The sequence below is a fragment of the Triticum aestivum genome, chromosome 2B (genome assembly GCF_018294505.1).
Source record: "Triticum aestivum cultivar Chinese Spring chromosome 2B, IWGSC CS RefSeq v2.1, whole genome shotgun sequence".
NCBI classification, from domain to species: Eukaryota; Viridiplantae; Streptophyta; class Magnoliopsida; order Poales; family Poaceae; genus Triticum; species Triticum aestivum.
The window spans coordinates 415891248-415907365 of record NC_057798.1 but is presented as its reverse complement, the minus strand read 5'-3'; the positions used below and the strand labels follow the sequence as shown (position 1 = coordinate 415907365).

The 16118-nt window shown below is 48.2% G+C and overlaps 1 protein-coding gene across 1 annotated transcript; it reads left to right on the top strand.

Moving 5' to 3' along the window:
• Positions 1 to 367: 367 nt before the first annotated feature.
• On the top strand, positions 368 to 2308 carry LOC123045232 (protein SPT2 homolog). Its single transcript, XM_044468195.1, has 3 exons — positions 368 to 990; positions 1693 to 1732; positions 2064 to 2308. The coding sequence occupies exons 1-3, from the start codon at positions 564 to 566 to the stop codon at positions 2071 to 2073; spliced, it is 477 nt and encodes a 158-aa protein (XP_044324130.1). The 5' UTR covers positions 368 to 563; the 3' UTR covers positions 2074 to 2308.
• Positions 2309 to 16118: the final 13810 nt, after the last annotated feature.

The following is a 16118-nucleotide window of genomic DNA, read 5'->3' as shown; positions in this document are numbered from 1 at the left end:
AATCGGCGCCGGTGGCTGGCTTGGGAGAGATAGGCGGGTGCACACACACACAACGGAGCCAGGGATGGGAGAAGCTGCGGCAAGGACAGACAATTTGGGGAAAAGGAAGCGAGGTAAGAGATGATGCGAAAGGATAAGGTTTTGTGTGGTGGATACGTGGGATAAGGTGGACCTGGCAAGGTAGCAAATACGTGGCGCCCTGCGTGGCGCGAGTGCCTGGTGGCGACCGGCCGAGCGCGCTAGGCCGGTCGTCCGGCACCAAACGTTTCCATTTTTTAAGCAGCGGAGGGGAGGAAATACCGAATGCCGCATAAGAGCATCGATAAAGTTACTAAGCTCCCGCGAAATAGAGCCCCCCAGCGATCCTGGTTTTTTTTCTTGTCTATGTCCCCATTGGTCAGCCTGTGTTGACCTATAAGAACCGCCTTGGACCGATCCTGATGGATTGATGAGTTTTGGTCTAATACGATGTGTCCTTCAACCTCTTCGTGGGCGTTGGAGGTGTGATTGCCAGCGAAGGATTTGTAGAGAGGCGGTTAGGGTGACGGTGCGCGGCTGGGAACATGCGGTTTGAGAGGAGATTCGTTGCTGGGCGTTCAGCTGCTGGGAGGTCGACCAACACCCGCTCCTCCGATGGAAACCGCCGCAGCGCCAGCGCCACGCGTCCAGGCGCTCGCCGACGCCGGCGTACCCCGCCTGCCGGCGCAGTACATCCAGCCACCCGACCTCCGCGCGGGCCCCTCCCTCTCGACCTCCCTGACTCCCTCTCGGCCCCGTCGTGGACTGCTCGGACGCCGCTGCTACCACAACCGGCGCGGTCGGCCGCGCGTGCGCCGAGTGGGGCGCCTTTCACGTCGTCAACCACGGGTTCCCGCCGGGGCTGCTCGACGCCATGCGGGCCGTCGGGTTGGCCTTCTTCTGCGCGCCCATGGCGGAGAAGCTCCTGTTCCGCGAACTTGCCCGGTGGCCCGACTTCGTCCCCGGATACAGGTGAATTTGTTTTCCCATCTTTGGTACTGAGTCGTCTCTGGATCCAATCGACGAGGGCACTATACTGTCGCGCAAAGTTGTCATCAGAGAGTTGCCGTCTTCAATTCGTGTCTGATGAAAAGCGTCACCCCAGAGACCTCCCACTGGTTCTCACACTTGCTGCCATGGGGCTTTGCACGCCTGAAGCTTGGTGATGTTATTCTGCTTTATTTTCAGTTACGATGATGTTCTACTCTTCCTAGCCTTTCATTGTTTCATATATGTCACACCAAGGGTTATTTTCTTATTGATTTAGTGGATTTAAGTTCAGAATTTGATTGCTTCCAGCGCTGAAACTCAAAATGTACTTATGTTCACTAAGACGCTATTAGATTTTTTTTACTGAAGAAATATGTATGTTGAATTATTTTACAGTAACTTATAATGTATTGCCATCGCAAAAAAATACTTATTGCCTCATATCTATCTTTGTTTATGCACCGGGTTAAGCAATTTGAATTTAAAAATTAACAAAGCAGCGACCACCTTCCTATAGTAATGATGCTTACTAGGAGCCTGATATTCCAATAATCTAGAAAGGGTTATGTAAGATACATAATGTTCACTGTTGGTATTTTTACAATTAGCTTGCTTTTATCTCACTGCAATTTATTGCTAATGGCTTATACTATCCTTTCTGTTTTGAATGTTCTCTTTCTTTAGAAATCTGGCTACTGTTTGCTGCCAACTATTGTGGTAACTGGTAAGTCATATTATATCTTGTGGCAATAGTCTATATTAATTTTTTGCATCATTTGCACTTATAAGCTTTTTCCTGCTGCATAGACAAACAATGAGGCTCAAAACAGAATGTTTTTTTTTGCGCAACTAGAAGCACCTAGAGGAAATTTTATATTGTGTTTATGTTTCTCGATTGAAAATGTGACAACCTAGAGACAACTTTTGCACTTCATGTATGCAATAAGTGTTGAAAGTTGTTTTGTGTCTCATATATAGGTGTTTTCTTAACTTAGATCACTCATTCCAGGACTTATCCTCCCGATTCATAAATTTTATCAATTCTTTTATTTCAGGTACACATAAAGCCACATAATGTATCGAGTTATTATGTTTAGATAGCATGGATGCCTGTGAACTTTGGTTGAAAAGCTAAATTCTTTGTGTTGCCCATGCAATCCTCTCGAACTTACAAGGACCGGGTTTTGCATTGAAGGTGAGCATACGAACATCCTTAGTAGTAATATAAATTAAGTAGATGGTTTAGTATTTCAGTATTTCATGGTTCTCTATCTTATAAAGGACTTGTGTATGTGTGGCCCTTGGTGCTACAGAATTACTTATGTTGATTGTCGTGGAATTGTCACGTCAGATGTCCTTAGTGTCAGGACTTAGTCGCGAGGCCAACGCATCTACGTGGTAGCTTGAGAGGGGTTGATCGGGACGAGAGACGCAACACGCAAGACAAAGATTTAGACAGCTTCGGGCCCCGGGAAACATCATCCGGTAACAACCCTACATGCTGTTTGTGGCTAGGTCTCATTATACTCATGAGAAGAGTTGCCGTAAGCCGGCTCCCCCTTTGTGTCTAGCCCTAGATATTGTTTCTTGTTTCTTGTCCCTCTTTGGGGAGCCCTGCCCCTCCTTATATAAGTTAGAGGGGTGGGTTACATGTGGAGTCCTAGTAGGACTAGCCTATCTTGTACTATAAGCCGGATACAAGTCCGGTCTTGATTCCTTGTAAGGGAGATACTCCTTACGCCTTTCCTCTTAAGCCAGCCTATCATAACGTAAGCCGGCCCTCTGGGCCTTGAGCCTCCTGGGCCCCCGGGTCTTGTCGCTCCTCTGATCCGCTTGCCAGGTCACCCATAAGTCGCCAGGATCGGGCGGGTCACTTAGTGTGTCGTCCAGTCAGGGCGGGTCATTAGTGAGTCGCCAAATCCGTCCGGGTTATACCTTGCGGCCGGGTTACACCGCAGGGTATATCCCTGACATTAGCCCCCAAGTTTAGCTTGAATTTATTCATGGTAAACTTATGCTGCAAAATAAACACAAGAACAAATTTGACAGGTTGTGCTTGGGGTTAAGAATTCTTGTAAACCGGCACCTGAACATCCTTAAGTCCTTGTCATCTCCTTCTTCTAGAAAATCCGGGTCAATAGACCAGCTTCACAATCAATTTACTTGTAGAAGAAATATTGTAAACAAATAATCCATCCGAGTCGACTTCCAAAGCGCCGGCTTAAAATTATAAGTCTTGAAATACTCATTTGATTTCAACCGGCCTAAAGGTATAGATCTTGCCGAATTATAATTTCCAAAATCTCCGGGTTATAAAAACTGATAATTCCTGGTCATGATTGTTTCCAACGCCGGTTCATGATTGTTGCCAATGCCGATTCATGATTATTGATGACGACGGGTTATGATTGTTGCAGACACCGGGTCATAATGATTGGTGATGCCGGGTCAATCTGGTTTGCTCAAAACTGAAAATTGGAAGATATTTCTCCCTTATATCCATATTACCTGTAGCCCCCAAGTGCCGGGTTGTCATGCTTGCAGCAACCTGGGACTTGTAATTGCCTTATGCTCATAAAACTTCAACCAGTGTAGCCCCCAAAGGCCGGGTCATTATGCAATAATGAGCAGGGACTTTGTAAATATTATCATGTAAACTTGAACAACAATGTGTAGCCCCCAAGGGCCGGCTTAGTAAGATAATACTAAGCTGGGACTTTATATATACTTCATTGATAATAACATCATATGATGTAATCTCCACCACCGGGTTTGAACCCACGTCCACAAGGTTAAGAGCTTTGTGCTTTACCAACTGAGCAATGTATCCTTCAATATAATGGATTTAAAACTTATATACCTTAAACTGTTGACAGGAGCAATTGGTAGCCCCCAAGGGCCGGCTCATTACGATGTGATGAGTCGGGTCTTCAATAAGGTGAGCAAACAATGACTTTGCATTAGCCCCCAAGTGTCATGGTGCATGCTTGCAGCGACATGAGACTTGCATATTTGATATAACCTCAATTTGAATAATGTAGCCCCCAAGTGCCGGGTCGTAAGCCTGCATCGACTCGGGACTATTCCTTCCATTGTAGACTAAATCATATCCTTTGATAAAATAATAGCCATTGCGCTAAAGCGACTTTGAAAACCTCAATAATACTGGTTATTGATAATCACAATAGAAATTCAGCCATGTTGGCTATTCAAGATTTGAATAATATAACCCGGTATGAAAACCTCAATCATTCAATATCATCATGAAAATCCAGCCAGTTTTGGCTATTAAAAATTTGAATACCTCATCAGTTGATAAGTAAACCCGGAGTTTAAATACCCGGCGGCTCTTGGCCAACGACGATTTAATTCGCCTTTATTGTAAGCCGGAATTTTTATAACCCGGCGGCTTATAGACTTTGAGAAAAATCCATAACGGATAATTATTTTGAAGCATCAAGTTTGGTAATGAGCTTGAACTTTAATCATTTATATGTCATATTCCTGCAAATCTTGCAAAATGTTTAAACAACATATGCCCTGGCGACTTAACGTCAAAAGCCAGGGCGGATAACCACCCAAATGTAGTCTTATCTTGCACACAAGCAGATCACAAGATCCATATGATCCTTTGAATGATACCGCCGGCTTATGTGACCCAGACAGTGAAGTTGATAACTCAACTCTGTAAGATCCGACACATATGATATTTGTAACAACTCAAATACTTGCGATTGTATAAAAACAGATAAAAAAATTTGAGGCTTCGGATTCGAATACGATCAGTAAACCGTTCCAAAGGGGTTAAGCTAAGATTCAAATACGGTCATATAGCCCCCAGTGGCGTTGGCGTTGCCGATCAAAGTGGGTATCGACAGCTATGTCCTCTTTGGTTCGAATACAAGAACCCCCAAATGACCACTGTGATATTGAATTCGTATAGCCGATTTACATGACCTGTGTAATAAGGGTGATAACCCAATCCTTAGAAGCCAATGCTTCCATATAAATGATGGTTGTCATACGCTGGCGACTTATAATCAGAAGTCAAGCCGGTTAATCATAAAACACTTATATACATTTGAGATATAATCCCCAAAAGGTCTCAAGTTAAGTAATTGTGGCTACAGTAAACTTTACCAGAGATAGAATAAAACTTTTTGAGGCTTCTGATTGGGATACGATCAGTAAACCGTTCCAAAGGGGTTAAGCTAAGATTCGAATACAATCATATAGCCCCCAGTGGCTTGGCGATGCCGATCAAGTGGGTATCGACAACTATGTTTTCTTTGGTTCGAATACGACCTATGTTTGAACAGGAAGCCCCCAAGTGACCATGAGAGTTGTTTAACGACGCTGATTCGTATATGATCCACGTCGATTCCCAATGGGGTTGAGCTATGATTCGGATACGATCAAGAAGCCCCTAAGTAGGTTCAGCAGTTTGCTAATCAAAAGGGTATCAACAGCTATGTTCTCTTTTGGTTCGAATACGACCTATGTTTGAACAGGAAGCCCCCAAGTGACCATAATAAGATAAGCCGTAAGGAAGGATACCTATGTTTAAACCGCGCATCATGGCAGCAAGTTCTCTTTGGTAACCATTAATTTGTCTGAGATCTCGAACTTGCGATAGATAAATTCTTTTTGAACCGGAAATTCTTAAACCGGATATTGAGATCCTCAAAGCTTTGTAAGGGACAAATTTACCTTGATCCGGATGTTGAACCGGTTTTGAGAGCTTCAAAGCTTTGCAGGAGAGAGATGTCTCTTGAGCTGTATTTTAAACCGGAATCTTCATTTTGAACCATAAATTTTTCTGACGGCTTGAAAATATTCGCCAATAAAGCAGTAGCCTTCAGGGCCGGGTTATCTTCCCTTCAATGACCCGAAGTTCTTGAATTCATTGAAACCGGCTAATTTTGCCGAGTCATACCATTGTAGCCCCCGAGTCTCAAGACGACTCGAGGAGTTGGCTTGAGATTCTCCATATTTGACCATAGCAGAAGGTGTATATCATTGGCGTTGATAACGCAATGTGAATCCATAGAAGGTTGAGGTGACTGCGGCGAGTTATAAATGATCCCGTATGAGCCGTGTCAGCAACTCGGCCAATGGTTCTTTCCAACTGGCTGTTTGAAGTTAACTAAACTGTATTGGCGGCGACTTATGCGCCTGCCCATTGAACCATCCAGTGCAGACGGCGGCTGATAATATATGATAATTTGCCTCCAATTTGTTGGAAGAAAACCGGGCTTCTCAAGTAGTGACTTGCTCATATTCAATAAACAGCTCATCCAGATAAGTGCGGCCCGGTGTGTTGATGTAGACCAGGCCGCGAGATACGGACGGTAAAGACGACCTCAGCATCAGAGGCAGCTCAGACAGGTGAAACGACCGCGGTGTTGTAAACTGGCACGAACGGGCGGGTCAACTATATCGTTTTGATGTAGTGAACAATTGTCCTGCATCAAAAGTAATTGCTTTTTGACAAAAGGAATATGTGCCAAAATTATATTTAGAAGGATATCACCTGATTCGCCCGGACAACAGATGAGTCGGCCGTGGTATTGTAAACCGGCGTGGACGGGAGAGTTGGCCACGGGGTCGGATAGGTAAGTCGCCCATAGTGTTGTAACCCGTCGCGGATGAGCGAATTGTCCTCCATGTTGCAAGCTGGCGCGGACACGTGAACCGGTCGCGAGGGCGGATAGGCGAGTCGTCCATGGCGTTGTAAGGCAGTGCGGACGTGCGAGTCAGCTGACGTGTTTTGATGTAAACTGGACTGCGACACTCATGCCCGTGGAGCCACGCGACACAGCCGAACGTGCATCCGCGATATAACACCACCCCTTTTTCCTTTAATAGTCGTCCTGCATAAAAAATATTACATGCCAAAAGGATTGTTCTATGACGAAAACAATACTAAGCTCATAAAGTAAACTTAGATAGATATCACCTGATATATTTGAACAACAGATGATTTCCATGTGATGCATTGTCCATCAGAATGTGTGTAAGTGTATAATAATGAAGTTGGTACTGCTGGCTTGACAGATTTTTCTTCGACGAGTAAAGCAGTCACCACAACTCGTCTGATATGCGTGCGACCATTAGTATTAAATAGCACAAATTGATGGCCACGTGCTTGCTCTTTGACTGATGCGACTGGTTGATAAGCCAACAAAATCCAAACCACTAGTAGCCTTCACGTAAGCAAACTTATCCAAAATCAATCAGTACATGTGTACTAATACTTGATGATGTGCCCCATGCTTCCACTAGTATTTGACCTAGATAGTTTTTGCTTGATGGGAGTGGATCACACGTGGAGTAGCAGCATTAGCCAGCCGGTCAGGTATACGTGCGGCGCTACGGCTGAAATTAAGAGCTGCGGTAGAGGAAGGCACTGGTGACTCGGCGAGGCAGGCCACAGTGACGGCGGCTTGATGCAGCTGCGACTTAAGAGGCAGCCAGGCGGCTGACGGAATGGAGACATGTTGAAGACCAGGTGGCTTGCAGCAGCTGCAGGAGTGGAAATGGCGGTGACTTGACGCAACCGGTCGGCTCAGTGGCGGTGACTCATCGCCGAAACGAAGGGCGCGTCGCTCCGAGGCCACAATGAGGTGCAGCGGTCGGCGGGTTAGCGACGGATTGACCACAGCGTGCGGCAGCTGAGGCAATTGCGTTTAACTGAGGCATGCCAAAGCCGGCAAGGCTTCGAGGACGCGGGCGAGGCTGGCAAGGACTCGTGAGGGCTCAAGGCCGAGACCAGCAGAGGTGGAGGCAGCACCGGGCCAGCAGGTAGGAGACCTGGAACGACGTAGGACGACAGCAGTGACCGACGCAGGCCCGCTCATAGTGGAGGTAATTCGGAGCGGCGACCACGAGGTCGTAGGGGCTGCTCCAGAACAGCGGCGGAGGCGGCCAGGCCATGGTAGGGACGACAGACTGACGCTGACTTGCAGGTGGTGGCTCAACAGCTTAGAGGCGAGGCCGTAGGCAGCAGGACCGATGTGACGCAGTAGTGGTGGAGACTTGGCCGGGGCGGCTCGAGGAGGCTCCTGGCGGCTCTTAGCGCCAGCAGGGCATCATAGCCACGAGTCGGCGCGGCTGTGGGTGAAGAGGTGCGGTGAGGACGGGTCAAGAACTCATGATGGCGACTGAGGTAGCTCGATGACGGTGAATCCGTGTCGTTTTCTGAGCGTGGCAGCAAAGACGGGGACGGGCGGAGGTCGAGTCTGTGACTTTCCACCATTGACTCCTCCTGTTATCCGTTTTTCCTTTTCCTTGATAACCACAAGCCAGACCCATGTATTATTCTCCTGGTAGATTCCTTGTATGCGTACAACAACTAGATTTGACAAAATAAAAAACCGATCCGGCTTCAGGTGATAGTCTCTGCGACTCCCGTACGCGGCGCCGGCGACTCAGCGAATCTGAAAAGAAAAAACAACCACGTAATTTGATGATTTTGATGATTTTGATCCGTACTAATGGAACCCTCTCTGCCCTTGGCTCCTTGGGGTGGCGCAGCGGAAAGTGATCCGGCCACAATGGATCGCCTAGTCGCGTGTGATGGTGTACACAAACGCAATCCGGCTCTTCTTCATCTGAAAATCATGAACTTCTCGAAATCTTGGGGAGATCCCTCCAAGAACTCAACACCACCGTGCACAGGTCCCATGGTGGGCGCCAACTGTCGTGGAATTGTCACGTCAGATGTCCTTAGTGTCAGGACTTAGTCGCGAGGCCAACGCATCTATGTGGTAGCTTGAGAGGGGTTGATCGGGACGAGAGACGCAACATGCAAGATAAGGATTTAGACAGCTTCGGGCCCCGGGAAACATCATCCGGTAACAACCCTACATGCTGTTTGTGGCTAGGTCTCATTATACTCATGAGAAGAGTTGCCGTAAGCCGGCTCCCCCTTTGTGTCTAGCCCTAGATATTGTTTCTTGTTTCTTGTCCCTCTTTGGGGAGCCCTGCCCCTCCTTATATAAGTTAGAGGGGCGGGTTACATGTGGAGTCCTAGTAGGACTAGCCTATCTTGTACTACAAGCCGGATACAAGTCCGGGTCTTGATTCCTTGTAAGGGAGATACTCCTTACGCCTTTCCTCTTAAGCCGACCTTTCATAACGTAAGCCGGCCTTCTGGGCCTTGAGCCTCCTGGGCCCCCGGGTCTTGTCGCTCCTCTGATCCGCTTGCCAGGTCACCCATAAGTCGCCAGGATCGGGCGGGTCACTTAGTGTATCGTCCAGTCAGGGCGGGTCATTAGTGAGTCGCCAAGTCCGGCCGGGTTATACCTTGCGGCCGGGTTACACCGTGGGGTATATCCCCGACACTGATCGAGGGATATAGACGTTTTCTTAAGCAGTCAAATTAAGTCAAGTTGGGTTCGAAGGAAATCAGTTGGTGTTACTGAATAGGAGGAGATATATTAGATGATGACAGTCAAGTTGGGTACCAAGGAAATCAGTTGGCATTATCAAATATCAAACATATATTAGATGATGACAACATCTACAGTTGATTTGAAACAAATATTATGAGTCAATTCTGCTATGTAGTTATACTACAGTTGTAGAGTACCACATGTATTGTGTGGAATATTGTATTATGCTTTTGGCTGCGTGAATAAACTTTTGATTGTTGCCTTCTTTAGAACTGTATAGATAGTTAATGGAAGTTACGTGACAACAGAAGACATTTTTGGGAAACTAAGATATGTTTTAGGAAGCTCAAATGCGGAAACGGAAATTTTCTCTTAGTTTGTGGTGGCATTGAAATTATTGTTTTGCTAAATGGTTGAATTAATTCTACATTTTTCTTCTCATGGATGCAAACGGCGCAGCAAGGCACACGTTTCCTTCTAGTCTCCAACAAGTGCGTAAAAATTCTGCGCCCTAAAATAATTGACGACTGTTAGGCACCGGCGGACCGGCGTTACGGTTCGGCGCAGTCCGTCCGATTTTGTCCCCCATAGCCATTCGATCCCTACCGCCACATCATCCTATCTTATTCTTCCCCACTTCTTCATCCCCAAATCAGAGACCTGGGCGAATCCCTCCTCCCCGTGTCACTCGCCGCATCCCCTACACGCTGCCGTGACTCGCGAACAGCGCGAACGACAGAATCCTTCCTCTCCCGCGCCGTCGGCTCGCCATTCTCGATCCCGGACAACCGCAGTTCCAGGAGCCCCCATGGTTTCGCCAAAAATCCCAGCACCCGATGGAAGCTTCCCTTGCTACTCGTTGCAGCAACAAAAAATCGTGTGTCGTCTTCGCCGGCCACGCTCGCCGTTGCCTATATGCAACCAAAAATAATCGCAGCACCGTCGGCGGCGGCCGCACTTCGTTGTCGTTGGTTGTAGGCAGCAAATCTGGGCACCGGTTGTAGCTTTTCTACTACCGGTTGCAGCAAAAATCACAGCACCGTCACCGCCGGCGACACTTCATTGTCGTGGTTTGTAGCAAATCTGGGCGCTGGTTGTAGCAAATCTACTGGCTGGTTCCAGCAAAATCAAATATTGTTTCCAGCAAAAAACAAAATCAAATACCGATTCCAGCAAAAGTAGAAGACGGTGGTAGCAAAAAAATAGGCTTCTTCCAGCGAAAATCAAAATACGGTAGTAGCACATTTCTAGCCGGCTCCAGCAAAATCAAAAGAAGATAGTAGCAAAAGTATGGGCCGGTTCCAGCAAAAAAAGCCACCTCGTTGGCTTTCCAACAAAGAAAAAATTGGAGCACCGCCGCGGACCGTCGATGCTCCCGACGACACCGGTTGTAGCACCTTATGTCGCTGGCTCCAGCAAAAAAGCTGGCCGGCTGCAGCACGCAATCCCAGCCCCGCCCGTCTCTGCTCGCCCCTGTCGCAGCTCTGTGTTGCCCGGTTGCAGCACGCCGAGATGGCGGTTCCAGCTTCGACTGATGCAGGTTGCAGCACGCCTCGCTGTTGTGCCAGTCTCCGGCGACCGATCGCTGCTCGTAGCAAGGCCTCGTCGGAGCGTGCAGCGCAAACGCAAGAGGACACAGGGTGTGGTGGCGCACGGCCGGCCGTTGCCCCAGGCTAGCGGTTGTCTTTCGTGGCGGGTTGCAGCATGCAGCCACAGCCGAGTCGACGCCGATGACCTCGCCTGCCGGCGACGGGTGGCCGAGGGCGGTGGGTAGCCATGCCATTGCTGGCGATTTGTTAGAGGAGAAAAGCTTAGATGCGGGATGAAGAAGAGCAAATGACAGGTTGTGGAGAGAGCGGATGCGAGACGATAAGGCATGGGAAAAAATGGTGGGGTGGGCCTACTAGCAGCAAGAGTAAAAGCAAGTGCGCATGCACGACCGACCGAAACGCTCGGCTAGCGCACCGTAGGGAAACGTTTCCCAAAGTAATTTTAATGCGCCATTGTAGCATTGTGCCGAACCCAACATTGCTTTAGAGCATCTCCAACAGCCGTCCAACGCGCGACGCGCTAAAATCAGTTTGCAGCGCGCCGATCGCCTGGTTTGGCGCGACGGGGAGCGCTGGCTCCAGCAGCTGCGGTAAAATACAGCGCGCGCGTAGCTCCAGCAGCGCGCGCAAGCAGCCGGCGCATGCCATGTGTTGAATTTCAAACATCAAAACAAAGACATGGCATAATTTTAAATCACACAAACAAGTTGAGGACATAAAAGTTCATGCCCACAAGTTCAAATTCATGCCCACAACATCATCCAACCAAGTTCAAAATCCAAACCAAATTCATGACACAAAAGTTCACACCAACGAAAGGCACATCAACAATCAAGCCTCGTCCTTGTCTTCATCATCATCTTCATCCGATTCATCCGACTCCTCCGAAGACAATTCTTCCTGCTCGTCTTCATTGTCGCGCGCCGCATCATCATGTGAAGCTCGGAAGGTGTTGGCAAGATCTTCAACGACATCTTCATGCGAAGGTGTGTGAGGCACACCGAAAGACATTTCGCCCATGGCGCCCCGAGGTGCACCCATGCCTCACATGAGAGACGCAAAACTCATGCCTCCCATGCCGGTCATGCCGCCCGGAGGTGCTCCGAAGCCACCCATGCCTCCCATGGTCTCCATGGTAGCTCCAAAGCCACCCATGGCACCCATGCCGCCCATGGTAGCTCTGAAGCCACCGATGCCTCCCATGTCGCCAAGGCCACCGCCACCCATGCCGCCAAGGCTGCCACCACCCATGCCGCCAAGGCCACCGCCACCCATGCCGCAAATCATGGCTCCTTTTTGGATCAAGACTTCTTCACGGGCAAGATTGACATACTCCTTTTGTGCCTCACTGAGGATATATGTGTCCAAGAAGAACAAGTACTTCTCCCATTCCAACAATCTAGATCGCTCCTCCATGCCCACCTTCCTCTCCTTCAATGCCACCTTCCTCTCCTCGGCCGCCAACCTCCTCTCCTTGGCCGCGGCATCTTGGTTCCTTGTCATCTTCCTCACCTCGTTGGCTTCTTTTCTTGCCTTCATAATAGCTTCCATAGCATTTTTGAGCTCATCATATTCTTTCCTCTTCTTCTTTCTTTTGCATCTTTCTTGGTCCCATCCAGTCGTTTTGGCTTTGAGTATGAAACTGAGTTTGGTGTGGGGCTTCTCTTGCCGTCATCACTTGATGCCTCCACATGATCATCATCCAAATCAATTGTTCGCTTGCGTTTGTTGCTCAAATCCAAATCATCACGCTTCTTCCATGTCTCATCATCCTTCAATTCTTCATAGCAATGAGGCAAGGTAAATGATCTTCCCCTCCTTGGTCTTCTTCTTCTCTCCTTTGAACAAGTTTTGTGCAATATTCAACTACACAAAAACAAAACAAGTTAGCACTACAAACACCAACGTCAAGCATGATGAACATGGATGAAATGGCACTTGGGTTCAACTTGGCACTTACCCTATCTTCATCACTAATGCCACTTGGGTTCAACTTGTCAACCGCCTTTTGTGCGGCCGCCCACTTTTGACAATCCTTGTTGATTGTCGACCACCGGGAGCGAAGAGATCGAACGGAGCGGTCAATCCCACTCTTGTTGTGTAGATCAAAGTGTTCCTTCATCTGGTTCCAATAAGCATCTCTACTTTGATCACCTCCAACGGATGGATCCCTCGACACTTGCAACCAAGTATTGCATAGCAAAATGTCTTCATCATTAGTGTAGTTGCCTCCTCTTCCTTTTGGTGCGTCGACAATGCCCTCACCATCCTCATCAACCTCGAACTCATGGTTATCGAATGCATGTCATTGGTTTGAGACCAATGTGAATTGTTGGAGACAACACCCATAGTTGACATATATGCCTCATCGTTGGCACTACAAAGTATATATAACAAAGCAAATAAGCTATCTATATGTATGCATTCAAAAAATAACAACAACAAAAAAGTTGGCGAAATTTTATACTGAAAGTGCGTTATATCGACTAGAGGGGGGGGGTGAATAGGCGATTTTTATGAATTTTTCACTGAGGAATTTGCTGGTGAGGAAATTCCTAAGAGAAGAAATACTTGAAGCGGAATAAGTACTCAGAAGTAAACATTACAGAACACAAGCATAGTCATCATGATGAAATGAAGACAAGCACAGAGTATAAAAAGCGTAAACACAGGGTAACACAAGAAAGAAGACGGACAGACTGAAAAAATTGAACTGAGGAAATTGAGAAAGTCTCCAGTCAAAGTCTTCAAACAGATATGAATAGGCACACAACAACAAACATGAGGAAATGAAAGAGTTGAGGAAATAGAACCAGTAAGCTCGGTGAAGACAATGATTTGGTAGACCAGTTCCAACTGTTGTCTCAGTTGTACATCTGGTTGGAGCGGCTGAGTATTTAAACTCGAGGACACACAGTCCTCACCGTATTCTCCTTGAGCCAAGGTCACACAGACCTCGCCCAATCACTCGTGGTAAGTCTTCAGGTGACTTCCGAACCTTCACAAACTCGGTCACTCGGCGATCCACAATTCCTCTTGGATGCTCTAGACCTTGACGCCTAACCGTCTGGAAGAAGCACAGTCTTCAAAGGTAACAAGCGTCGGATCCATGCATGATCAATCTCTTCAGTGATGCTCAATCACTTTGGGGTTTTGAAGGTTTGTGTTTGGGTTTTCCTCACTTGATGATTTTCTCTCAAAGTCCTCGGAGGATGGTATGCTCTCAAATGACAAGTGTCAGTTTCTCTCGGAGCAGCCAACCAGCTAGTGGTTGTAGGGGGCGACTATTTATAGCCTAGGGAGCAGCCCGACATGATAAGACATAAATGCCCTTATCTGATATGACCGTTAGGTGGTAGGATATTTTGGGACAGCTGGCGCGTAGCACAACAACCGTCGGAATTTTGACTATTAAATTCCTTAGGGCTATCATGTTCCTCACTATGTAGGCAATCCGCACTGGCGAATTCCTAACTCCTCAGTCAGAACAAATTCCTCAGAGACCAGAAGAGCTTCGTCTCTGTCACTGAAGAATATGACTGAACTGTATGAGATTTCCAATGGCTTCACTCGAAGGGATTGGTAGGTGTAGGATTTTGAGTTGAGCATCACTTGGAAATTTTTCCTTAGTATTTCCTCGACCCCCTTTAACAGTACGGTGTTTCCTATGACTCAAGAAAGAGAAAATGAAACAATAAAAACAAAAGTCTTCACGCTTCATGTTCCTCGAATGATTACCAAGTCTTCAAGGTCACACCAATTTCTTCACTTTCAAAGTCTTCAGAAAGTCTTCAAAAATCCAAAGTCTTCAGTCGAAGAACTTCATTTTTAGGGGTCGACTTTCTCTGTAAATATCAAACTCCCCATAGACTTATAGACCTGTGTACACTCACAAACAGATCAGTCCCTTAACCTATAAGTCTTCAATACACCAAAATCACTAAGGGGCACTAGATGCACTTACATATACCTTTGGGGCATTTCCTCTACCACCTTGTGCGCGCCGGCCGCCAGCTCAACAAGTGAGCTCGCTGGCGCTTCGGTAGCCGTCGCGCCCGTCGCACGCCCTGCAAGCTTCTTCCTCGGCGGCTTCGAGGAGCCGGAGCCGTCCCCCGCCTTGTTCTCCTTTGTCGATGCCTTGCCCTTCTTCGACCGCGCCACATTTGGGAGCTTCGAGAGGGGGGCACGTGGCTTGACGGCGGGTGCCGGCGCAACGCCACCCACCGCCGAGGTCATCCGTGGTGGCATGAAGAGGCCGCACGCGATGCCGGTGCTTGGAGGAGCTCTGACGGAGGCGAAGCCAAAGCTCTCCGCGCTAGGGTTTGCGGCGGCGGAGGGGTCGAGGCTGTAGGAAGGGGTGAGGGGGTGCCGGTGCGGGCGTCCATCAGGTCAACTCGCCGGCAACAGCGCGGGCGGGTCAAAGATGGCGCGGCGGAGAAAGTGCGGCACGACTGCTCGAGCGAGTGGCACGCGGAAGCGGGCGCACCAAATACACTTCGCACGATGGCGATTCGGACCGCACGCCCAACTCTATATGCTACGTGCGCGCTTATTGTGCGTCCGCTGGAGCCCCTTTACCGATTGCGCGCATGCTAAAAAGGGCAAATTTGTGGCGCGGCGCTTATTTAGCGCGGCTGTTGGGGATATGACTACTGAGTTAAACCGCCCAGGAGGGGCCGGATTACATTCACAAGGAGTCCTGCGCAAGGAAACCCATGAAGACGAAGTACATGGCGCTTTAACTATGGAGGCTTAGAGGCCCAGAGCCCAATGGCGAATTAGGGCCCATAGTAGTAAACCGCCATACATGTATAATGTGTATTGTAAGTTAGGGAAAGGAAGAAATCGAGCCGGACACTTGTATGAGCCGGCCTCGGGACTCTGTAGACCGGCCGGGCGTCAACCTGTGTATATATAGGGACGACCCGGTGGCGGTTCGGGGACAAGAAACGACAACTCGAGAGATAGGTAAAGCGGATTTGATCCCTGCTCATCGAGTTCAATCAATCCCACAACAACTGGATCGTAGGCTTTTACCTTCACCGCAAGGGGCCGAACCAGTATAAACTCCCCGTGTCCTTTGTTCCGGTTTAACCCCTTCAAGCTAATCTCATTGCGATGGCTCCACGACTAAGTCCTTTCGTTAGGACATCTGCCGTGATAT